This window comes from Hyperolius riggenbachi, chromosome 4, assembly GCF_040937935.1.
Source record: "Hyperolius riggenbachi isolate aHypRig1 chromosome 4, aHypRig1.pri, whole genome shotgun sequence".
Taxonomy (NCBI): domain Eukaryota; kingdom Metazoa; phylum Chordata; class Amphibia; order Anura; family Hyperoliidae; genus Hyperolius; species Hyperolius riggenbachi.
In genome coordinates, this window is record NC_090649.1 from 298407581 (window position 1) to 298432468 (window position 24888).

Sequence of the window (24888 nt, forward strand, 5' to 3'; positions counted from 1 at the left end):
TGAGAAGCCGTGGACTCCCACAATGCATCACTACTGAATATGCAAATTATCTCTTTATGCCCCTGAAGCCAGGTTTACATCCAAACCCGCTGGTGTATAGCAAGCCTATAGCTTATAAAATTTACAGAGCCACATCAACCCAACATGCAGACAGCCTGTTTTGGGCTGTTGGTCCTCCTCAGTGCATGGCAGGGATTGCATGGCTCTATGGGATAGGACTTGGGATAGGACTTGAACCAGAACAACAGAACAACAGAATACCCAAGCAGCTCTGTAAATCTTATAAACTATAGGCTTGCCATACACCAGCGGTCTTGTCAATAAAATGCCTTTTAAACTCCTGGCAAGCTAGAAAATACTCCAAATATTTTTGATAGTACTTTTTCATCTGCTTTTTGATACTTTTTCAATTGCAAAAAGCTGAAAAGTTATTTTAAACAGAAGGGGAAAAATATCTCATAGGAGAAAACTTAGGAGAAAAAGTGAATTGCATATGGGCAATAGAAAGGGGAAGGATGAGTGTGCGAGAGCACGCCCACAAAAGGGGACAGTGTTGTGTAAACTGGAAAAAAAAAGGAAAGCTGCTGCACTCCTGCAATTCACATGATACCAGGGGTGTAATGATAGCTCTCATTGCAGATGTGTGTGTGTGGGGGGGCCCATATGTGCTTGGCTATGGGGGCCCACTTCTGAGGCGGGATGTAAAGCATGGCAGTGGAAGCATCATACATTATCTGCTGTCAGCGGAGCTAGTGACACATCGGGCTTGATTCACAAAACAGTGCTAACTGTTAGCACGGCTGTTAGCACGGCTTTGCATGCGTTGTAGCGCGTTTTTACACGAAAAAAGGTTTTCGCGCTGATAAAAGGTTATCGCGTGCAAAAAATCGCGATCGTGCGTTACTGCAAATTTTTTGTGCGTTAACGTTCACGCGATAACGTGAATTTATCGCACGAACGCGAGCCTTAACACGGAAAAAATTCAGGTTAACACATGAACGTGAATTTTTGAACGAACCCTTATCACGTGAAATTTTGAATGAAGCACTTTTCCCAGCGTGCTAACAGTTAGCATCATTTTGTGAATCAAGCCCCGCCTCTTCACTCCCCTCTTCATCAACACCGTGCTCCTATCACTGCATGTGACATGCATCAGGCACCGCAAGGCATGACGAGGACCTGTTGCTACTTCCAATGAAAACAGGTAATGTTCTGCTCGGTCTGGAAAGAGGGGGTGAAGGGGATTGGAAGCTAGAGTTGGGGGGCTCAGGCCAATCATTTGATTGGACAGGGTCTTGCAGAGGACCATGCTTGCTCAGTTTTGTTAGGGAGGCTCCTCAAGGTTCAAGATATGACCCTGCATGGCGCAACCTTCTTGTATGAGAACAGCTCCTGCTCAGTGTTTGCATCAAACACAAACAGCAATCAATCCGCTTTTTATGCTGGCTTCACAGAATGGTGCTCTGGAAGAGTCAAGAGGGGAGGAGTTTCAGTGAATAGTTCTTGGGACCGCTATATTTTCTTCTCATAGGTGTTAATTACAATTGTATTTATGGGGCCCTAAGCACCACATGTTAAGGGCCAACAGTTCTTCTTCAAACCATAATTATATAATAATTTACAGTATACATAAGAAGGAAAATAATTAAACATTTAGTTAAAGGACCTCTGTCGCGAAAATCTTAAAATTTAAAATACATGTAAACACATACAAATAAGAAGTACGTTTCTTCCAGAGTAAAATGAACCATAAATATTTTTCTCCTTTGTTGCTGTCACAGTAAGAAGTAGAAATCTGACATTACTGACAGATTTTGGACTAGCCCATCTCCTCATGGGGGGTTCTCAGGGTTTTCTTTATTTTTAAAAGCACTTAGTGAATGGCAGTTGCTCTGTCCAAGTGCCAAAGAAGTGTACTGTGAGCAGGGAGGCTGGCCAGCATCTTTGTATAAATCTTTTTGAGGGAGTGTCTTTAAGAATAAAGGCCATGCTGAGAATCCCTCATGAAGAGATGGACTAGCCCAAAACCTGTCGGTAATGTCAGATTTCTACTACCTACTGTAAGTGACAGCAACATAGGAGAAAAGTAATTTATGGCTCATTTTACTCTGGAAGAAATGTACTTCTTATTTGTATGTGTTTTAAATTTTAAGATTTTCACGACAGTTCCTCTTTAATGACAAAACTTTTATTTTAGTTTTGGATAAAGCAAAGGTTTGCAATGAAGTTTTCTTGTAACTGTTTCCACTTAAGAAAGACTTATTCTCCTGTCTGCTCTGTACAGAAAACAGAGTAGATCTCTTTGCAATATATGGAAACTGAAAAACAACCTTTTAACTCTGGCAGAAGTGAAAGCTTTGGCAGGTTACATTTCCTGTCCCCTTACTTACTTCCTTGTCCAGTGGCATCATGGGCTCATATTACATCTAACATTTGAGGTTTTGGTTTTAGAGGAACTCCAAGTGTTAATGAGAGAACAAACAGAAAGGAAAATCCTGAGAATTATTCTTTATGACCAATGCATCAGAAGTCCTTGATAGCTTGATTTCATCGGCGGTAGCTTCAAGATAATTTAGCAGATCCCAGATCTGCAACCTAGTTTAAATCCCCCCCCCCCTTTCTAAGTGAGTACTCTCTCTCCAGCTGGGAGATACAGAACCACACAACACTCAAGTAGATGGAACTGCATCTGAAGTCTTTATTTACAAACAAAACGTATATACCCTTATGATGGGGAAAACCAGATTAAACTGGAGTGAACATGTGAGTTATTTTTAACAATAGGACAGACAGAAAAGATGGAGTATGTTTACTGTAAACACTGGTAGAGGTAGAATTGGTTACATGTGTTAATTTTCAATACAACAGGTTCTTAACAACAATGCATGAAAAGGTCTAATGCTGGGAATACAAGGTTTATTTTTTAGCTGATTAGAGGGTTCAATAGATAATTTCTGACATGTCCGATCTCACTTTCGATTGTTTTGCCGCTCGATTTCTGATAGAAGTGAATGGAAAAAGATAAGAAAAACAAGAGGAAGATAAGAATCGAGAGCTGAATTGAGAGCTGAAATCGAGTGGCAAAAACAATCGAGAGCAAAAACGCACGGCAGAAACAAACCGTGTATTTCCAGCATAAGTCTTCAGATCTCTGTTAAATTGGCTTTTATGGTAATACGCCAAGTGGTTATGTAAATACAGGTTTGTATTTTGTCTGCCAGAGATGCCTTGATCCAATTTATTTTCTTCTAAAGTGTTAATGTAATTTACCTGTAAAGCACAAGAATGTGTTTCTGACAAGTTGGAGACAAAACGTCATTTTAAGACATTTTGACGTGCTGTATATCTTTTAATATCAGGGTGAGTCAAGCAGCACATTAATAAAAACCTTTCAGTCCTAGTCCTCCATATCTGTTGTCATTGGACAAGGGTGGTAGAGGGCTTTGTTTACAGAGACCAGGCTGTGAGTGAGGACTGGAGGCTACAGCTTCTGATGTAGGTAAATGGGATATTACAAATTGAATTCATTGTGCTGTAACTATTAAAGTAAATGTGTAGGTAAATTTACATTTTTATGATAGAATTTATAGAACTATGTTGATAAAATTATAAACAAGCAGCTGGCACAGTTGGCAAGAATTGTATCATTGATAAAAATAGCAAATGTTAATAAGGGTAATTAAACTTCTTTCACTATACCACATTCATCTTTAGTTTTATTTTCAATCTATTTATTAGTTTGGCAAACTGAATTTGATTTTTTTTAGTACATATTTCTTTAAAGAGTAACTGTCAGGCTGCAAAAGCTAATTTAAACCTCTATTCTCCTGTGTTAAACAGTTTAGAAGGAAGCCAAAAAGGCAATACTGAAGTTAAAAATCTCTCTTACTTTGATGTTTGCTGAACAGCAAGGCTCTTTATTCCCAAGCTCCTAAGGAGGCTTTCAGGCCAAATAACAGATACTGCAAAGCATTCTGGAATGGGGTGCTTCTTCTCCCCACTGCACTCCCTTGGTCCTCCCCTTCATTTACCTATCCCGCCCTAAGGCTGCTTTCACAGTGAGAAGTTACAGGCTCATGTTACAGCTGCTTGTAACTTGCAACCCAGCTCACAACAGTGAAAAATCAATGTGCTGTTCACAGGGCACATGTTCCGTTAGAGTATACTGCAGGAGTCCGCTTTTGTTCCTAGCCACATGGCTAATTAAAATTCACTGCACAGTAGTGTTGTCCAGATCATGAACCATTAGGATCTTTGATCCTGATCTTTTTTTGTGAGTCGCATCATCAGGAAGCAGGGTAAGGGAGGATATTACATCACAATTGGCTTCATACAAGACAGACAAACATGGAACCTGCCATGAGCTGTCAGGAGCATCATTCTCTGCAAATACTATATAAAAATTCTGTGAAATCCAAACGTGGACAGTGAAATGCATGTGTAATGTAAGTACAGCCAATATTTAGCTACTGATATATGTTTTTTTTCTCTGAGACCTTATACCTAACAGCTCCTCTTTAAGGGAGTTAGCAATGGTCTACACTAAAAATGTGTTATCACATTATTTTTTCTTGCATTTGTCATGTTACAGCTCACAGCTTATGGAGGTAAATTAAAATATACCATCTACTTTGAAGCCCGGGAGGAGACTGGAGCATCATCTTACGAGCCTCAAGTGGTTATTAGAGGAGGTGCCTCTTACAATCAAAAGATAATTGTAAGGCATATGCCTGATCCCCAAAATGGACAACTAACCAGGCATGATGTTGACATGACAGAAGTAAGTTTGTTCCTTCTTTGCCTGCAGCAAGCAAAACTAAAATTGTTGTCTTTGATTGACTTTTTGCTATTGTTTTAGTTTGAGTGGAAACATATGGGTGGAGGACCTGTTAGTCGTGAAGACTTCATGGATGTCTTGTATGATATAAAGTATATAATAATCAAGGCATCCTATGGAAGAGCATTAAGGCAAAGCAGGTGAGTGCTATTTGATCTTCAAAGATAAATATGAGTAGTATCGTGTTAGCCATTCATGAAAGTGGATTGAGCCATTTTAAAATATTAATATTTAACTGAAGGGGTGAAACTAATCGGATAATGGGTGGGGCTTAACTGACAACCTGAATCGTTTGCTGTTTCAGTGGATGGGGGTTAGAATTTAGTGGGACATTCTGCCAGCCATGTGAACATACATGCAAGTGCACCTGCATAGCTGCATGTCACTCACACTAGGGATGTTCATTTGGATTCCGCGGAATTGAAATTTCAGAATTTCCGATCAAAATCCAAATTTTCAATCGGAATTCGGAAATCAGAAAATGGAAATCGGAATTCCGCAGGAATCCGATTTATTGCAACTCCGTAATTTTAGCCCAATCACGGAACTTGGAAGCACTGGACCAATCAGTGAATGCAGAATTTTAATTTTAGAGCAATCACAAGACTTCCGTTTTTCTGATTTCCGTTATTTCAATTTATGTTTCTTCTTTTGTCCAACTTTTGCATTCTCTGATGCAAACAAATAACTAATAAAACTCTGCTCAATAATCGAAAAAATGGAAAATTATAAAGCGGAATCAGAAATGGGCATTTCTGACCATCCCTAACTCACACACTGTATACTGCCAATATTAAGCAAACACAAGATGACTTTATGCAATGTATAGGTTCATGCTGGATACAAAATATGTGGTTGTCTTTTTCAAATGACTACATATACAGTAGCATAGACTGTTTTGATAGGAAAGAATAGCTATATGCTTTGTACGCTGCTGACTTTAACAATTTTAAAAAGTACTTTCCTGCTTTACTTACATATTCACTTATGTAGCTTGAAGTTTTAACCACTTTAAAACTCATTTATTGGCCAACAAAAGTCCTGCTTTGCTGCTATTTTAACACTTTACAACAACTTTAGTATTATTCACACTTACACATTCCACATCGACTATACTTTTAACTTTTTCTTTCTGATTTAATTTATGTCTTCTGTTTTGCAAAACATATAATACAGTATACATAAAACTTGCTGCATGACATTGTATATGAACACATTCTTTCTTAAATATACACATTTACCTTGACTAAAGTCTATGTATAAAAGAAAATAAAACTATGTTTCCTTTCAATTTTTACATAAACACACATACTAGTGCACACACTTTTGCATAAACACCCAGGCAAGACTTTGGCCTTGACCTTGGCTCTAGGGCTCAAGCTCATTTCACTTGATATGTGTCACCAACAATTTCTACACAAAACACTGACGTTAAATATTCATGCCAAAAACAACTCCCATTTACTCCACATATTGCTATGCATGTACCTACAATTGCCATTCTCTGACATGGCAGTGCCCAACGGGCGCTAATTTGCTAGTGAATCATATAATAATCTTATGTCTTTGGTGAGTAGAAACAACATATTCACTGCTGGCCTTAGGTTCCATGCAGAGGTGGCCTTAGAGTACGCGGGGCCTGGGGCGAGTGTCATGTGCAGGGCCTAGAGACATATGCTATGGATACACGTTGTGGAAGCACACACTGTATAGGTTAGATAGGTAGATGCCCCGCAGTATAGATTAGATAGGTAGGTACCCTGCAGTATAGATTAGATAGATAGGTGCCTGCAGTATAGATTAGACAGGTAGGTGCCCTGCAGTACAGATTAGATATGTAGGTAGGTACCCTGCAGTATAGATTAGATAGGTGCCTGCAGTATAGATTAGTTAGGTAGGTACACCACATTATATATTAGATAGGTGCCTGCAGTATAGATTAGATAGGGTGGTGCCCTGCAGTACAGATTAGATAGGTGCCTGCAGTATAGATTAGACAGGTAGGTGCCCTGCAGTACAGATTAGATAGGTAGGTAGGTACCCTGCAGTATAGATTAGATAGGTGCCTGCAGTATAGATTAGTCAGGTAGGTGCCCCGCAGTATATATTAGATAGGTGCCTACAGTATAGATTAGATAGGGTGGTGCCCTGCAGTACAGATTAGATAGGTGCCTGCAGTATAGATTAGACAAGTAAGTGCCCTGCAGTACAGATTAGATAGGTGCCTGCAGTATAGATTAGACAAGTAAGTGCCCTGCAGTACAGATTAGATAGGTAGATAGGTACCCTGGAGTACAGATTACATAGGTGCCTGCAGTATAGATTAGTCAGGTAGGTGCCCCGCAGTATATATTAGATAGGTGCCTGCAGTATAGATTAGATAGGGTGGTGCCCTGCAGTACAGATTAGATAGGTGGCTGCAGTATAGATTAGATAGGTGCACTGCAGTATAGATTATTAGACAGGTAGGTGCCCTGCAATACAGATTAGATAGGTAGGTAGGTGCCCTGCAGTACAGATTAGATAGGAAGGTGCCTGCAGTATAGATTAGTTAGGTAGGTACCCCACAGTATATATTAGATAGGTGCCTGCAATATTGATTAGGTAGGGTGGTGCCCTGCAGTACAGATTAGATATGTGCCCTGCAGTATAGATTAGATAGGTGTCAGCCTGCAGTATAGATTAGATAGGTGCGAGCCTGCAGTATAGATTAGATAGGTGCCTGCAGTATAGATTAGATAGGTGCCAGCCTGCTGTATAGATTAGATAGGTGGCAGCCTGCCGTATAGATTAGATAGGTGCCAGCCTGCAGTATAGATTAGATAGGTGCCAGCCTGCAGTATAGATTAGATAGGAAGGTGGCTGCAGTATAGATTAGATAGGTAGGTGCCTGCAGTATAGATTAGATAGGTGCCAGCCTGCAGTATATGTTAGATAGGTGCCTGCAGTATAGGTTAGATAGGTGCCAGCCTGCAGTATAGATTAGATAGGTGCCAGCCTGCAGTATATGTTAGATAGGTGCCTGCAGTATAGGTTAGATAGGTGCCAGCCTGCAGTATAGATTAGATAGGTGCCAGCCTGCAGTATATGTTAGATAGGTGCCTGCAGTATAGGTTAGATAGGTGCCAGCCTGCAGTATAGATTAGATAGGTGCCAGCCTGCAGTATATGTTAGATAGGTGCCTGCAGTATAGGTTAGATAGGTGCCAGCCTGCAGTATAGATTAGATAGGTGCCAGCCTGCAGTATAGATTAGATAGGTGCCAGCCTGCAGTATAGGTTAGATAGGTGCCTGCAGTATAGATTAGGTAGGTGCCCCGCAGTATAGATTAGATAGGTGCCTGCAGTATAGATTAGATAGGTGCCAGCCTGCAGTATAGGTTAGATAGGTGCCTGCAGTATAGATTAGGTAGGTGCCCCGCAGTATAGATTAGATAGGTGCCTGCAGTATAGATTAGATAGGTGCCAGCCTGCAGCATAGGTTAGATAGGTGCCTGCAGTATAGGTTAGATAGGTGCCATCCTGCAGTATAGGTTAGATAGGTGCCAGCCTGCAGTATAGATTAGATAGGTGCCTGCAGTATAGATTAGATAGATGCGAGCCTGCAGTATAGATTAGATAGGTGGCTGCAGTATAGATTAGATAGGTGGCTGCAGTATAGATTAGATAGGTACCTGCAGTATAGATTAGATAGGTGCCAGCCTGCAGTATAGATTAAAATCTATTAACCCTTCGCACACTCACATGCAAATGTTCACACAATTGCATTCACAGATTCACTCATCCAGGCACAACTGTTATCCCTACAGCTAAATTAAAAGCCAGGGTTTTAGTTCACAGAAGAATGCATTCTTATGCTTAATCACCTATACTGCGCAGAAGTACCCAGGTAAACATAGGTGTCCTAACTCTGGCCCTGTAACATGCATAGTGCAGACATGCAAACACATTCATTGCATCAAACCTATCAATGGATTAGGAGCACACATCCTAACTTCCTCTCCTGGGAAAGACAGTGCATTTTACCAATCCCACAAGGGAGCTAATGTTATGTGTCCATGTGCACAATGCGCATACACCAGCATAAGCTGTCTGCATGCTGACAAACATACAGGGGAAGGGGGAGTGCACCGAATTGGACCCTAGCCACAGGGGTCAATGATAAGAATAAACATACATATATCCAGGCACATCACCTCTAGTTAGGACATTAAATAAATTATTAGGGAAAGGGAGGTGCTGAAGGGGGTGTGGCTAGAAAACAGCAAAAATCTATTAACCCTTCGCACACTCACATGCAAATGTTCACACAATTGCATTCACAGATTCACTCATCCAGGCACAACTGTTATCCCTACAGCTAAATTAAAAGCCAGGGTTTTAGTTCACAGAAGAATGCATTCTTATGCTTAATCACCTATACTGCGCAGAAGTACCCAGGTAAACATAGGTGTCCTAACTCTGGCCCTGTAACATGCATAGTGCAGACATGCAAACACATTCATTGCATCAAACCTATCAATGGATTAGGAGCACACATCCTAACTTCCTCTCCTGGGAAAGACAGTGCATCTTACCAATCGCACAAGGGAGCTAATGTTATGTGTCCATGTGCACAATGCGCATACACCAGCATAAGCTGTCTGCATGCTGACAAACATACAGGGGAAGGGGGAGTGCACCGAATTGGACCCTAGCCACAGGGGTCAATGATAAGAATAAACATACATATATCCAGGCACATCACCTCTAGTTAGGACATTAAATAAATTATTAGGGAAAGGGAGGTGCTGAAGGGGGTGTGGCTAGAAAACAGCAAAAATCTATTAACCCTTCGCACACTCACATGCAAATGTTCACACAATTGCATTCACAGATTCACTCATCCAGGCACAACTGTTATCCCTACAGCTAAATTAAAAGCCAGGGTTTTAGTTCACAGAAGAATGCATTCTTATGCTTAATCACCTATACTGCGCAGAAGTACCCAGGTAAACATAGGTGTCCTAACTCTGGCCCTGTAACATGCATAGTGCAGACATGCAAACACATTCATTGCATCAAACCTATCAATGGATTAGGAGCACACATCCTAACTTCCTCTCCTGGGAAAGACAGTGCATCTTACCAATCGCACAAGGGAGCTAATGTTATGTGTCCATGTGCACAATGCGCATACACCAGCATAAGCTGTCTGCATGCTGACAAACATACAGGGGAAGGGGGAGTGCACCGAATTGGACCCTAGCCACAGGGGTCAATGATAAGAATAAACATACATATATCCAGGCACATCACCTCTAGTTAGGACATTAAATAAATTATTAGGGAAAGGGAGGTGCTGAAGGGGGTGTGGCTAGAAAACAGCAAAAATCTATTAACCCTTCGCACACTCACATGCAAATGTTCACACAATTGCATTCACAGATTCACTCATCCAGGCACAACTGTTATCCCTACAGCTAAATTAAAAGCCAGGGTTTTAGTTCACAGAAGAATGCATTCTTATGCTTAATCACCTATACTGCGCAGAAGTACCCAGGTAAACATAGGTGTCCTAACTCTGGCCCTGTAACATGCATAGTGCAGACATGCAAACACATTCATTGCATCAAACCTATCAATGGATTAGGAGCACACATCCTAACTTCCTCTCCTGGGAAAGACAGTGCATCTTACCAATCGCACAAGGGAGCTAATGTTATGTGTCCATGTGCACAATGCGCATACACCAGCATAAGCTGTCTGCATGCTGACAAACATACAGGGGAAGGGGGAGTGCACCGAATTGGACCCTAGCCACAGGGGTCAATGATAAGAATAAACATACATATATCCAGGCACATCACCTCTAGTTAGGACATTAAATAAATTATTAGGGAAAGGGAGGTGCTGAAGGGGGTGTGGCTAGAAAACAGCAAAAATCTATTAACCCTTCGCACACTCACATGCAAATGTTCACACAATTGCATTCACAGATTCACTCATCCAGGCACAACTGTTATCCCTACAGCTAAATTAAAAGCCAGGGTTTTATGTTCCCTAATAATTTATTTAATGTCCTAACTAGAGGTGATGTGCCTGGATATATGTATGCAGTATAGATTAGGTAGGTGCCTGCAGTATAGATTAGGTAGGTGCCCCGCAGTATAGATTAGATAGGTGCCTGCAGTATAGATTAGATAGGTGCCAGCCTGCAGTATAGATTAGGTAGGTGCCTGCAGTATAGATTAGGTAGGTGCCCCGCAGTATAGATTAGATAGGTGCCTGCAGTATAGATTAGATAGGTGCCTGCAGTATAGATTAGATAGGTGCCAGCCTGCAGCATAGGTTAGATGGGTAGGTGCCCCGCAGTATAGATTATATAGGTGCCAGCCTGCAGTATAGGTTAGATAGGTAGGTGCCCCACAGTATAGATTATATAGGTAGGTGCCCTGCAGTATAGATTATATAGGTAGAAGCCCTGCAGTATAGATTAGATAAGGTGGCTGCAGTGCTGGGGAGAGTGGGCATAGTTGTTAAAACTCACGTGTCTTCACCAATGCTCACAGCTACCATCTAGTTCCTCTCCCAGCATCTGTGTATTGGTAACAGACTGCCCCCCTGTGGTGACATGCGGTCACGTCATCCCAGGGGGCGCTGTTACCAATACACAGATGCTGGGAGAGGAAATAGATGGTAGCTGTGAGCATCGGTGAAGACACGTGAGTTTTAACAACTCTGCCCGCGCTCCCCAGCACTGCAGAGGGAGCGGGGCCTCCTCAGGCGCGGGGCCTGGGGCGATTGCCCCACTTGCCCCCCCCAAAGGCCGGCTCTGGTTCCATGATGCCCTGTGCAAATGTTTTCTTTGGCACTACCTAAGTTGAAAAAAAGAAAATATAAAATAAAATGCAAATACAGATAAGCCTGTTCTACAGAGTAGAGTGTGATTTAATAGTGAGGCTTTGTATGTGATGGCCAAACTGACATATGTGATATATACAGAGGCTGCATACATTAGTGACTCTGAGAAACAGAAGCTAAATAATTGCATGACTGCTCTGTCTTGAATAATAACATCTGAACAGGTACAAAAAAATATTTATGTTGTAGATTTTTTTCTATTGAACTAAACATCATGGGCCATATGCAATTCACTTTTTCACCTGAGTTTTCTCCTAGGAGATAATTTTTCAATGTCTTTTCAAAATAGATTTTCGGCATTGTGTATTTGAAAAAGTACCAAAAGGTAGGTGAAAAAGTACTATCAAGATCATTTTGAGTATTTTCTAGCTTGCTGGTGGCTTAAAATGCATTTTATTGACAAGTCTAAAAATATCACCTTGGAGAAAACTCAGGAGAAAAAGTGAATTGCATATGGCCCCATCTGTCTTTGGACAAAGCACCAATAATGCTTCATTGTCTGATTCTTTTGACTTTTTTCAATGGTAGGGTAAGTGAGCACACTTTAAAACCCTGTTCATGCTTATGAAATGTCTGGCCAGGTTTTTATTACAGTTTGTTTCCCCTGTTTGCCTTACTTCCTGCTGCTGTGACAGCACTGCATCACACCAGTTATCTGGATTTCACAGGTTTGTTATTGAACCAAACATCAGTGATAAACTTACAAGGAATTGCCTGTTCCAATTGTACACAGATGTGGCCTTAAAAGACTTACAAGGTGAATTGCTTAAAAAGTGAGGACACGCTCGCTCAGTGCGTGTACTCTCTGCTGAGGGGGTGCGGCTGGCTGGCAGTGTAGTTAGTCATGTGGATGGTCATGTGGAGCCGCCCACATGACGTATAACAGAGCGCACAGAGTGAGGGCGGCCACGAGCGGGGCTGTATTCCCGCACAACCACGACTATGCGAGCTGCGCAGGAGATAGATTTTTAAAGCGGCGATTCTGATAAGGCGACCCTGTGGAGGGTCGGGAGCTACAAACGTGGATTGGGCTGATAAAGCACCTGGTAGTGAAAAGGAAGGTGCTGTTTGTCTGCCCTGACGTCTGCTTAAGCAATGAGGTACATAACTTTTTTTAAGCAATTCACCTCGTAAGTCCTTTAAAGATGACTGCACATGGAAATCTTAGCTCAGGAAAAATGTAGGAAAGGCTTAAATTGTCTATGCAGGGAGAGAAGAGATTAACCTGAGAGATTCAAGTTAAGTTGTACTGAAAGAATACCTTGCATGGCAAATAAAAGCAAACTGCTGTTACTTTCTGGATGACCCTCGTACATGCCATTTGTGGGTTGTATGAATACTTGTTACTGTAAGACCTTCCCTCTCTAGGCCCCAAGCAACTGCCTATGTTGCGCTAAAACAAACCTTTAGGGCTATAGCAGTCGTAGGGGAGATCAAAAACATGTCCACAATGTTAGCCTGTCCAAAAAGAAAATAATTCCTACTGGATGATAAAATGAAATATTTTGCTAAATCGGGGCCAGCTAAGGGATAGGAGGGTGGATATGGTACATTTAATAAAGGCGCACATTGATACTGATATTCTACTGCTTATTAATATTTACCAATATTTTACTATGACCTAACATTACTCTCACACACAACCCTCCCTCTACCGATGCCTAATCCTAAGACCCCCACTTGGTGGTGCCTAACCTTAACCCCCCCAATTGGTTCCTAAGATTAACCCCCCTGGTTGTGCCTAACCTTAAAATGTACCTGGGACAAATTAAAAAGAAAAGTTATACATACCTGAGGCTTCCTGCAGCCCCCTTCAGGCTGTTCTCTTCTTTGCCGTCCTCCCGGGCCACAATGATCCTTCGCTAGCTGGTCTGGAAATTCCTCCACTCATGGTGAGTTGGCGATGCAGAGTCTGGCTGCATGCTCACCCCCATCACACTCCCGTTGCCAGGAGCCTTCTGCGTATGCACAGTAGTACAGCACAAGTGCAGAATGCTCTGCGCAATGAGGGTGCGATGGGGGCATGCGTGCAACGCCTGGAGGAGTTTATGGGCCGGCTAGCAGAGGATCGAGGTAGCACAGGAGGATGGCACTGCCTCAGATGGTGGTTCCTAACCTTAACCCCCCTGTTGGTACCTATATTTAACTCCCCCCCCCCCCCCCCCCACACTGGTACCTAAGCTTAACCCCCACTAATGCCGAACTCTATTATGCCTATTGCCTACTGGTGTCCTGTTGAAAAAAGCACTTGATAAAACATTGGGCAGCCCTGACGCCCCCTATTTTATGCCATTTTAACTGGATTTGTCTTTTGCCCTTTTCTACTGTTCCAATACATAGACATGTGATAGTATAATAACTGGACAAATTAGCTGGAGAAATGATTACTGCTTTACATGACTTATTACTATGGAAACAAATTTGTCAGAATGTTCAGGTTTCCAAGTTAATAGACTTACAAATGTTGGTGAGGTAGTTTCTGCACCATTTCATATTAATGAAATGAAAACACTCCCTAAGCAAACGATGATGGATGCATGCTGTATCATAACCTCTCTATGGGGACATGATCCCCTCCCTTCCGTTTGAGAGTCAACCAAGTGATCTTAATAACACATACAAAACGCATCAAATGCAGAATATTAAGTCACACAGAGGAGCTTTTGTTCATGGATACATTTTAACTACTTTACTGAACAACAGCACAAAACAATAAAGACATATGTCTCCAAACACTAAATCAATACAGCTGTTATATTAATCAGGAACTTGCACAAATATATTCAGGGTTTTTCTCACCATAAGTATGCTAGCGAATAGCGATTTATGTGTTCATACAGAACCTTGCTTCACTGCCTATATATCATTCTTATTTTTGCGTCTGCGTATAATTCCAAGACACTGCATTGTTTTTGAAGCCTCCATAAAACCATAATATATTACGTTGGCTTGGGTGTCTTGTAGGCCTTTCACTGTGCACAAAATTATTTAAAATCTCAGACAGTGATTGGAAGCTGGTTAGGCCAAATCCCTGAAGATCTTTACTATGCAGACAGCAAGTTGTTGCTGGTTTTCAGGCAGCCTCTTAGATGAGCAACAAGTAGCTCTGTGCTCCCAAAGTTTATTATTATGTAAATTTACATCTCTGGTTATAAATAGTCTGCTGTACGCAAGCTATTTCCTCAAGTCCTAAAGATGATGGAAAGAGATTTTTTTTTTATTAAATGCATCAAGACTTGCATCTGAAAAGCTTACACGCTGCTCTGAATAAATATTTTTACTTGGTAGGTTTATCTTTAAGCATTTGTTTAGGAAAGAAATGGCCTAAGAAATCTGAGATTTTGTCAGTCAGAAGTCCTTTGGTACCAGTTCTTTTGTAAACTGCATTCTCTACAAAGAGGGTTCTCTGCATTGAACTGGACATATTGCCTGACCTATCCAGGGAGTCTGATATACTCAGAAGACAGTTAAGCATCAAATGCCATGTTAATGACAGCAGTACCATTATCTTCCTGATTCCCAAGCTCCTTGTGCTCAATTGTACTACTGCCCTTGGCATGTTTACTCAGTTGCTATCTGTCCTATTGATTAAGCAGAGAGCTGGTAAAAATCTTTGTGGTCTTTTCACAGATAGAGCAAATAAAGATTCTTTTTGTGTTGCTGTATCTATTGCTTATTGTAAGCAAATTTAAAATGACTACATATAAGTACCGCATGTGGATTTTTTTCAGTCTTTATCTGGATGTTACCATGCATGACATACCCATGCTGTATTAATTGGTTCTGTACACAAGCAAGGCATACATTCTTATGCTGGGATTACACCATACAATTTTCTGTTAGATTCTTCTGTTAGATTTTTTCAGTTAGATTTTCTGTTAGAATGCATAATTAGATTATTTTCTGTAGAGACTGGTCATTATCTCTGGTACATTGTCTTCTGGTCATCTCCTGCTGAGTAGAACAATGCCTAATTGCTCGGCAGATAGATGATACATTTCCAACATGTTGAACTTAGGGAATCTAATAGAAAAATCTAACAGAAAATTGTATGGTGTAATCTCAGCATAATGCTAGGCATACACAGTCAGTTTATGCGCGCGGATCGATTCCTGCTTGTCCCCACGGGCATGCCTTATCAGCCGCTCGATTCCCCGCTATTGTCCGCTTGCAGGGATTGAGCGGGGAATCTATAAGGCGGGTCATCGGACCTGTCGGCAGGGCCGGATTTCTACTTTTTACCGCCCAAGGCCCACTTTCACCAGCAGCCTCCTTACCAACAGCATCTCAACCAATCCCACCCCCCAACTTACACACACTTTTCCCTAAAAAATATAGCCTTAAAGTGAACCTGATGCAAAATAAAAATTAGATACTTACCATAGTAGATTCTCTTGGGGCCCATTGTTCCAGTGCTGGGACCCTCTGATCATATTCAGACCCCACCACTGCTGCTTGGGGCCCTCTTCTTCCTCAAGGCTGCACTTCCCTCTGTGTACAAGCCCCATTGTACTGGTCATGCTCGAGTATGGTCAGTACATGCACAGTAGCACAAAGCCACGTCGTGCTACTAGGCATATACTTGCATATACACAGTACGATTGTGCTTGTACACTCTTGGTATAGGTAATCAGATGACCTTCCTCCCACCCATGCATTAGGGTGATGTGAGGGTGGAATGGGGGGCATACTTGAGAAGGGTGTGTGAATGGGACTGTGCATGCGCACTCAGAGTGCCAAACTTACAAAGCCGCCAATGGGAGAATGGAGGCTTTTAAACAAAGCTCAGGTGTGCTTTAAAGAATAAAAAAAAATCACCACACAACTCCAGAAAATGTGAACTAAGCAAAAACAAAACAGGATTTACACATACGTGGGCTTCTTCCCGCTTCAGGGGTGGGGTACTGCTCCTGGCCCATCAGTTACTTTAGACTCCTCTCCATCTGCAATAACCACACTTAAAGAGAACCCAACATGGGTTCTAAGAATCCTAATAGCACACAGAGGCTGGGTCTTCATATAATGCCCAGCCTCTGTTGCTATACAGCATCCTCCTCAGGCCCCCCCTGCGCTCTGCTGTGCCCAATAAATCAAAGCCATGCTAGCGACACACAGCGTGTCGATAGCCGGCTGTTTACCTCTGGATGTGTCAGTCTCGCTGCTCCCCTGCCTCCTCTATATCTCCGCTCCCCGCCTGCGTCCCTTCCCTCCCATCAGCGGGGAGGGAAGGGATGCAGGCGGGGAGCGGAGCGATAGAGGAGGCGGAGGAGTGGCGAGAGTGACACATCAAGAGGTTAACAGTCGGCTAGCGATGTCGCTAACACAGAGTTTGATATATGGGGATAGCAGAGCGTGGGGGGGGTGAGGGGGAGGCTGTATAGCAACAGAGGCTGGGCATTATATGAAGGCCCAGCCCCTGTGTGCTATAAGGAGTCTTAGAATCCACCTCGGGTTCTCTTTTAAAAGCTGCAACTGACCTCAGCTATGGTGCATTATGCTTTGAAGCAGCAAGGCGGCCGTGGCCCAGATCATTCTGCACATGCGTAGTTTGAAAATAATCCAGATCGCACATGCACAGAACCTTACTGGCTATCGCTGCTGTGCACAGCCACTGGGGAGCATAATTGAGGAGGTGCTGTGCAAGCAGGACTTTGCATGTGCCATAACTGTTACTGTGCCCATTTGTAGCTTTTTAAGAGGGGTGACAGCTATATGACAAAGAGGACTCCTAAGGAACTGAGGGGCAAGAACACTCTGGGGGGCTGGAAGATACTCCAGAAATGTGTACTTCCTGTTTAAGCAGTACTTCATAATCAACTTACACTGTCCTGGGTCCCCTCCTCCACTCAATCACGACATGCTCTCTCATTCCCTCACAGGATGTCACACCAGGACCCGACAGCTGTACAATTCCTGCACACAGTAGTGCAGCCATGAGGAAAACAGGGAGGAGGAGATGAGCATCCTTTCACTTTGCTGAGAGCAGAACTCCTCTTTCGTGCTTCATATTGCCTGGGCACACAAGCAAGGGCGAGGAAGCGGGGGTGGGGCAGCCTTACCATCTGACGTCTAGTAGGAGAATGACAGCGAACAGGGCTGCAGCGATACAGTCCCTGCTTCTGTCACACTCAGATCAGTAAAGCTGCCCGCTCTGTTCCTGTCATTAGCCACTGCTGCCGCACACATAGACATGCTTTTTTGTGCAGAGCAAAGCAGGGGGCAGCTGCTGACAAACATGGCACTTACTGTGGGAATAGTGTCAGCGGCTGTGGCGAGCCTGGTTGGCAGATTGACTGCTCAGATGTCAACCCACCCCTTACCTTGGCTCCGCCCTAGGCATGTGCCTTACAGGCCTTTCCACTAATCCGGCCCTGCCTGTCGGATATTATCAATTGAGCCATCAGTGGCTCGATTGATAAGGACACAAACGAGCCGTGTATGCCTAGCATAAGAGTGACTCTGAAGTAAATTGTAGAAATGGACGCTGAAGATTTGATTATAAGGTTTATTTTACATGGGCAGATGACACTCTCTGAGCCAGGACAAGATTCTCCAGCACCCAAGGCTGAGAATCCGAAGTGCACCCCTCCAAACCTCCCACCCCAGCCGTCACACACTGATTGCTATTAGACTAAGAGGTGCCCCAGGGCCGACAACCGCCCCCGCCCCCCCCCCCTCCTGCAACACCTAAATCTCTAGTTATCTGGCTTGCAGTCACTGTCACTGCCCTTTTCTTATTTATATCTGCTTCTAACACAATAGGGGAATGATAGCTGAGTGAGTTGTGCGCCCCTCCTACACTGCGCCCTGAGGCTGGATCCTCTCTTGTCTCTGCCTTGGCCCGGCCCAGGAGAATGAGTCCATTGGATCTGCCAGGTGCTTGCAGGCAGCAATTGGCATTCAGCGCGGGCAGTGGTACGGAATCCATTCCATGCATGAATGTCTGTGTTGGCAGCAGTTGCCCTCTAGAAGTTACATGCACTTCTTTCCTGCTGCACAGTGTGGTAAAAACTGACACAAGTGTGGTTTCTAATGCTACAATTAATTTGCATTACGCAGTTACTAGATGACACTCGTACCCACCAGATCAGTGGATGCATAGTGGACTATACAGCACTGTTTCAGAGCTCAATGCTACTTTATCAAGCCAGTGCCAAAGTCCTTTTTAAATGCAAGTTTATATATAAAGGTAAGAGGTCAAAGGCTCCCTATGTTGGACTGCTTTTTTTTAATTTGCACTTTTATTGGCCTGAGGAATCGGGCTCAGACCCGCAAAATGCGTTGCCTGTGCTAAAAAAAACAAAAAAAAAACCTTTGTTCATACAGAGATCTTGTCAGTGAGGTAACCTCAATTTTTGCTTTTATTGTTTTTAACAAGTTTTATATACACCAGGGGCTCCTCTTTTCCCAAACTGTGTTTATTATTGAATCATCTGATTTGTCCTAAACAGCATTGCTGTAATAATCCTTCCTATTTAAATAACTGTATTTCTCTCAATTATTATTTTTATTACTACTACTATTTATAATAGTAGAATGACATGGACGTGTAACATTTCATGTATTGGCAGGATTTCTGAAGTATTTTTGGAAGTGGCAGAAGAAGGAACTTCATTCACCATGAGTCCAAGAGCCAACTTGATAGAGAAGTGTGAATGCCCAGAAGGTTATACTGGTCTTTCTTGTGAGGTATTTTTTTTCTGTACTTCAAATTTTCTAGTTTTCAAAAGTATCACAAAGCACTTTATGTAAATGATACCAACATTTAGATTTTACATTTTTACCATTTGAAATGAAAATTATTGCTACCCTTGTAGGTGAAAATCTGTAGTGTTTGCAGGTATCCCCTGTTGTCAGTAGAGATGGACTGATCTATTCACCTGGCAATTTTTTTTTTGTGGGTGTTCGCGTTTACCTCCTCAGGCGAATACATGGTGTGTTCAATCCGCCCCTATACATCATCATTAAGCTAATTTTTGACCCCTTACTTCACAGTCAGCAGGCACATGGCAGCCAATCAGCTATCCCTCCCACCTTGAACCCCCCCCCCATCAGAAAACCAGCCATTTTGCAGTTTGTGTTTGGCTTCTGTGCTAGGCAGAATCTGCACTGAGGACACAGAACACCGGACTAACTAACTCTCTCCTTGTCACAACACAAGGGACATTGCGTTGTGACAGGGAGAGAGTTAGGTAGGCCTGTGTTCTGTGTGCTTTCAGTGCACATTCTTGCTGCTACCACATTGTCCTGAACAGCTAAGTGTAACGATTGTGGAATTCTCTCCTTGATCAGCGCACAAGACGTGCGCTGACACTGCGGATATCCTCCACAAGCGTATAATTTGCGGGAACCCAGCAAAAGGTGCAATGCACCTGTAGAGGGAAATTCCTGTCGACAGGGGGAGCTGTGGAGTGCAGAGGAACAGCTCCTCTGCCCTGCCACACACGCCAGACAGGAATTGCATGACGGGAAGAAACGCAGGGCAAGATAGCCCTGAAAGAGAGAGATCAAAGCGACAGAGGGTATGCGTGTTCACCAAACTAGTCGCCACCCTGCGACAATGAACACACAACCATGAAGACAAAGTGAGAAGGCAATCGCCAGAGATGGCGATTGCTAACAGAGACACAAGACCGAATAAGCACAGATGAGGAATGTATGTATGTCCACCAATCTAGCCGCCACCTGCGACGGCAGACACACAACAAGGAAACCGAGTGAGAACGCAATCGCCTGAGAAGCGATTGCGAATGAGATTGAGCAAAGGGACAGATTGTATGTGTGTGCACCAAACTAGTCGCCAACCCGCGACGGTGCATACACAACAGCAGATATGAAGTAGGAACGCAATCGCGAGAGAGGCGATTGCCAGAGGTGACACAAGGCTACAGCAAGGCAGAGCACGAGAGTAGCAAAGGCACAGGAAATCATACAATGAGGAGATACGAAAAATAACAAACGCTAGCTAAACGCGAACACCGTACTCATTCGCAACAGTGCACGCGTTTATGCACGGTCCCCGCGTGATAAGCACAACAGAGACAAGCACGCCTAACTAACCACTGACAGACAAACATGAAACAGAGGACGCGAGCGCTTGCTTAACGGTTACCTCACCAAGCCTCCAGCAAGCGTTCGTAGCAGACAAGATAGACACACGAAAACATGAACAAGCGAGAGATAGGATCCACAACACTAGCGAAAGAGGCTAGTGCGATCCAGGAAGACAGAACAGAAGGATCCACAGCACTAGCGCAAGAGGCTAGTGCGATCCAAGTACAGCAAGAGAGTAGCAGACCAGAAGGATCCACAGCACTAGCGCAAGAGGCTAGTGCAATCCAGGAAGACAGAACAGAAGGATCCACAGCACTAGCGCAAGAGGCTAGTGCGATCCAAGTACAGCAAGAGAGTAGCAGACCAGAAGGATCCACAGCACTAGCGCAAGAGGCTAGTGCGATCCAGGAAGACAGATCAGAAGGGGCTACCAGTAACAACCGTTGTTCAGGTTAGCACCCAGACACACAGAACGATTTCCTGTCGACCACCGCTGGGACAGGACAATCGCAACAGACAAGCAAAACAGATAAGCAATCCTAACTGCACTAGGGAAACCTGCCTAGTGCAGTTCCAGGAATTACTCTAAGCTCATCTTCAACAAAGAGCAAGGCTGACACTACAGGCGGGTGTTACACAGGAACTAACCCTTATGACCAGCCAAGGACTCTGGGAAACATAGCTCTTTATACTGCCAGTCATCAAAGGAGGCAGGGAGGGGTTTGCATAACGAGTGTATGCAAATTCCTCAGCAGCAGAACAGATCAGAAACTTGTAATGGAAAAACAGGTCTCTCTTGCAGAGACCTGTAGCCCACAGACTAGAGGAATGGTCAAACAGCTGTCTGCCAGTGCATCCAGCTGAGCGGATCATTACACTAAGTCCTTATTAAGGCTGATGCATTGTTTTTCTTGATATCATTTTGCTCTTCTGTGGCCAGTGCACAAGTTAGCTGTTGGAGACAAGTCTGCTGGTCCTAGTAGTGCACCGACCATAACCCACCTTCACACCACTACTGGCATCTAGTATCCTCTGGCCCCTGTGTAAAACCTCAGCGCTATAGGAGACAGGTTTGCTGGTCCTAGTAGTGCACCGACCATAATCCAGTAATCTTTCACCACCACTAATGGCATCTAGTATCCACTACTGCCCCCTGTATAAGGCCTCAGTGCAGAATAAGTGTTTTTTTGGTCACTTAACTGTCATTGAACTACTTCAGCTTGACCATAGAGGATGGAAAATTTTGATCGCCTGCCCTCCCACGATTGTGCGCACTAACACGGCGGCCACGACACACCACTGCACAAAGATTGCCACCGAGAGGACTAACATTCATGTCATGGAGGTGTCAACTGGTAAAAACAAAGAAATGCTCACCTGACGTAATCACTAAAGGTCTTTGCTGTTATTTGCGGACTGCAGTGCGTTAAACACTACCTGATCGACATGTTCACAGGCTGGATATTTTAAAGCCCTTTACTCCCCATGTTTAGGAATGTAATGTGATTTCTGCCCTTTAGTGATTAAAACACGACTTTACGTCAACTCCATAATTTTTGGTGGGACTTTTTCCATGGATCCCCCTCTGGCATGCCCCCGTCCAGGTGCATCACTTTTTTTGGCCAAAAACAGTCTTTGTAGGTTTTAAAATTCTACTGCCCATTGAAGTCTATGGAGCTTCGCAGATTCGCCAGATTGGCAAACTTTTGCGGAGATTCGGATTCGAAATTCACAAACCCAAAATGTAGTATTCGGAACATCTCTAGTTGTCAGTTGCTGTCTCCCCTGTGATTAGACAAGGAGGAGACTCCTTGGTCCACATACATTCATCTCCTCCCTCCCCTTCCTATATAACAGAATAGGCTGCTTGGCAGATAGCTGGGCAGTATATGAGTGTTCCTAAACGGTTATCTTTAATTATTAGAAATTATCATTTCAGGTGACAGCTATAATAGGTGCCTGTGGCTTAAGAATAAGAGAGATGTAAGAATGGGGATAGAAGAGTCTGTTAATTAACATTGTTCAAAACATAGGTCATAATCACCATTTTGAACACCACTAAAGAGCCTATTCAGCAGCTGGTGGAGGGCCCTAGGTGGGTCCTCAGGATTAGAGGCCTAGGTATGGACCTCCATATCCCCTATTGATATTTAATGTAAAATGTATACAAACATGTCTACAATCTGGAGACTGTAGGTTTTGTAGGTTAATTTGTATGTAAGTTGGAACAGGTCCTGTGCCCTTAACTAATCACCTGTGCACCTCTAGTGTCTTCTGTGCCCCCTTTGTCATTTCTCTGAGCCTCCTTTGCTTCCTTTTGTGCTTCCTATTCCCCCTTCTACACTCCACTCATCTGTCAGATTTCTTCTGGGGGATATAATTACATGACCAACCCACTTAGGATCCTATTGTTTGGTGGCAGCAGCAGACCGCATGCTGCTCTCCATCCATGAATGCTACCCAGTCAGTCGGGGAGCGGCGGAATTGTGACAGAGGGTAATAGGAGATGTCCCCTAACGCACTGGTATGTTTACTTTTGTGCGATTTTAACAATACAGATTCTCTTTAAGTTAGCCAATACAGTGGTGTGAAAAACTATTTGCCCCCTTCCTGATTTCTTATTCTTTTGCATGTTTGTCACACTTAAATGTTTCTGCTCATCAAAAATCGTTAACTATTAGTCAAAGATAACATAATTGAACACAAAATGCAGTTTTAAATGATGGTTTTTATTATTTAGTGAGAAAAAAACCTCAAAACCTACATGGCCCTGTGTGAAAAAGTAATTGCCCCCTGAACCTAATAACTGGTTGGGCCACCCTTAGCAGCAATAACTGCAATCAAGTGTTTGCAATAACTTGCAACAAGTCTTTTACAGCGCTCTGGAGGAATTTTGGCCGACTCATCTTTGCAGAATTGTTGTAGTTCAGCTTTATTTGAGGGTTTTCTAGCATGAACCGACTTTTTAAGGTCATGCCACAACATCTCAATAGGATTCAGGTCAGGACTTTGATTAGGCCACTCCAAAGTTTTCATTTTGTTTTTCTTCAGCCATTCAGAGGTGGATTTGCTGGTGTGTTTTGGGTCATTGTCCTGCTGCAGCACCCAAGATCGCTTCAGCTTGAGTTGACGAATAGATGGCCGGACATTCTCCTTCAGGATTTTTTGGTAGATAGTAGAATTCATGGTTCCATCTATCACAGCAAGCCTTCCAGGTCCTGAAGCAGCAAAACAACCCCAGACCATCACACTACCACCACCATATTTTACTGTTGGTATGATGTTCTTTTGCTGAAATGCTGTGTTACTTCTACGCCAGATGTAACGGGACACGCACCTTCCAAAAAGTTCAACTTTTGTCTCGTTGGTCCACAAGGTATTTTCCCAAAAGTCTTGGCAATCATTAATATGTTTTTTAGCGAAATTGAGACGAGCCTTAATGTTCTTTTTGCTTAAAAGTGGTTTGCGCCTTGGATATCTGCCATGCATGCCGTTTTTGCCCAGTCTCTTTCTTATGGTGGAGTCGTGAACACTGACCTTAATTGAGGCAAGTGAGGCCTGCAGTTCTTTAGATGTTGTCCTGGGGTCTTTTGTGGCCTCTCGGATGAGTTTTCTCTGCGCTCTTGGGGTAATTTTGGTCGGCCGGCCACTCCTGGGAAGGTTCATCACTGTTCCATGTTTTTGCCATTTGTGGATAATGGCTCTCACTGTGGTTCGCTGGAGTCCCAAAGCTTAAGAAATGGCTTTATAACCTTTACCAGACTGATAGATCTCAATTACAGTACTTTTGTTCTCATTTGTTCCTGAATTCCTTTGGATCTTGGCATGATGTCTAGCTTTTGAGGTGCTTTTGGTCTACTTCTCTGTCAGATAGCTCCTATTTAAGTGATTTCTTGATTGAAACAGGTGTGGCAGTAATCAGGCCTGGGGGTGACTACAGAAATTGAACTCAGAGGTGATAAACCACAGTTAGGTTATTTTTTAACAAGGGGGGCAATCACTTTTTCACACAGGGCCATGTAGTTTTTGAGTTTTTTTTCTCACTAAATAATAAAAACCATCATTTAAAACTGCATTTTGTGTTCAATTATGTTAT

The 24888-nt window shown here is 43.1% G+C and overlaps 1 protein-coding gene across 12 annotated transcripts in view; it reads left to right on the forward strand.

Annotated features, from left to right (window-relative positions):
* The window catches only part of LAMA2 (laminin subunit alpha 2), a 1150433-nt gene that overhangs the window by 715569 nt on the left and 409976 nt on the right, over nucleotides 1-24888 (forward strand). For all 12 annotated transcript variants that reach the window (XM_068231524.1, XM_068231529.1, XM_068231525.1 and 9 more), the window contains 3 exons: nucleotides 4592-4780; nucleotides 4859-4977; nucleotides 19310-19427. In XM_068231524.1, the coding sequence (XP_068087625.1) occupies nucleotides 4592-4780; nucleotides 4859-4977; nucleotides 19310-19427 (426 nt within the window). The remainder of the gene's footprint in view (nucleotides 1-4591; nucleotides 4781-4858; nucleotides 4978-19309; nucleotides 19428-24888) is intronic.